This window comes from Hyaena hyaena, unplaced genomic scaffold (assembly GCF_003009895.1).
Source record: "Hyaena hyaena isolate Hyena2069 unplaced genomic scaffold, ASM300989v1 scaffold_0, whole genome shotgun sequence".
Taxonomy (NCBI): Eukaryota; Metazoa; Chordata; class Mammalia; order Carnivora; family Hyaenidae; genus Hyaena; species Hyaena hyaena.
Window position 1 is genome coordinate 314,092 of NW_024080632.1, and position 1,523 is coordinate 315,614.

Here is a 1,523-nt window from a genome sequence, read left to right on the forward strand (position 1 = left end):
GGGGGGGGGGGGGGGGGGGCGGCCACCTCCCGAGCGCCTGCGCGACAGCCGCCCGCTCCTGCCCTACCTCAGCCCTGAGGCGCTCTGCGTCCCCTGAGTCTGCGCCCCGCCCCGGCCCCGGGCCCGCCCACGGCCCCGCCCACCCCGTTCCGCTCCGGGGCCCCGCCCACGGCCCCGCCCCCGTTCCCCTCCCGGGGCCCCGCCCACGGCCCCGCCCACCCCGTTCCGCTCCCGGGCCCCGCCCACGGCCCCGCCCACCCTATTCCGCTCCCGGGGCCCCGCCCCTAACCTAGGCCAACCCATCCCACCTGAGCTCCGTTCCCGCCTCAGGTTCACTTTAAGCTCCTCCCCTAGCCCCGCCCACCCGGCTCACCTTAGCGCCTCCCTTGACCCCGCCCCCAGCGCAGGCCCACCCCACCTGCGCCCCGGCCCCGACGGCCTCTGGACCACACCCAGCGCTCCCTTCCAGCCCCCCAGTTTCTTTCCAGAACTGCCCCCCTCCCCTGGGCCCCTGCGGTCCCCGGAGGCCGGGCCGCGCCGCCCCGGCCCCGACGCGCCTCCAGGTGGGGTGTGGAGCGCCGGGAGCGCCCGGAGGAGAGCGCGCGGGGGGCGCATGTTGCGGGGCCCCGGCGGCCGTGCGGGAGGGAGAGCAGGCGGGGAGAACCGCCGCCCCCCGAGGGGTCCCGTCCTTGGCCTGCGGGCTTCCTTGTGGCACGTCCCTTGCTCGTGCTCACACAGCCAGCGGCGGAGTCGGCGCCGGCGCCTCCACCAGCTGCCTCGCCCTCCGCCAGTGCCCACGACAGTGCGGGGGCCGAGCCCTGCGCTGGGGCGCGTGTCTTCCGAAGACCTCCGCTGCCCCGGCGCCCGTTACCTGTCTGTGCGCTCAGCTTGGTGTCACCGACGCGCGGCCTCAGCGTCTCCCCGCTGGGGTGCCCTGCAGGCCGGTCTCTGGTGCCCTGCAGGCCCGAGACCACACTGTGAACTAATGCTGTAGGCCGCCCCCAGATGGGCCACCTCAGCGTAAAAGTTATTTTCAGTTAAAACCAATCCAAACTTAGCAGGTTGAGGGAAGAGTTCAAGCACCTCCCGTTTAGCAGCCGGAAGAGGGCTGTTAACAGATTGCTCTTTACAAGAAACTGATCTGCATAGGAAGGCGAGCTTTGTTTTCCAAATACCTCTTTTATCTTCCTGATGAAGGTCTTCCTTCCCTTTGTGTCCTCAGACCCGACTGCTCTCCTTCGCTTTTATGAGCCTCACGTTGTCTCTTTGGAGTTTCCCATCTTTGGCTTCTCGTAGAAATGAAACGAAATATGATTTTCTCCTGTCAATCTGTCTCCTCTCCATTTGATTCTTAGCCCATCTAGAAGGACCTTGGAAGGCAGAGGAAATTCTTTCTCCCCAACATTGTCCATCAGCCATCATGCAAAGATGTGTGTGTGTACATATGCCTGTCCATGCATACGTATGTGTTCTGAGATGCCATGCAAAACATTTTTAAATAATTTATTGTCGAATTAACTAAC

The 1,523-nt window shown here is 65.4% G+C and overlaps 1 protein-coding gene across 1 annotated transcript in view; it reads left to right on the forward strand.

Annotated features, from left to right (window-relative positions):
• The window catches only part of LOC120219849 (basic proline-rich protein-like), a 36,518-nt gene extending 35,537 nt beyond the window's left edge, over positions 1-981 (forward strand). Inside the window, exon 5 of the mRNA XM_039216766.1 lies at positions 403-981. Coding sequence (XP_039072697.1) covers positions 403-981 — 579 coding nt within the window. The remainder of the gene's footprint in view (positions 1-402) is intronic.
• The last annotated feature ends 542 nt before the right edge of the window (positions 982-1,523 follow it).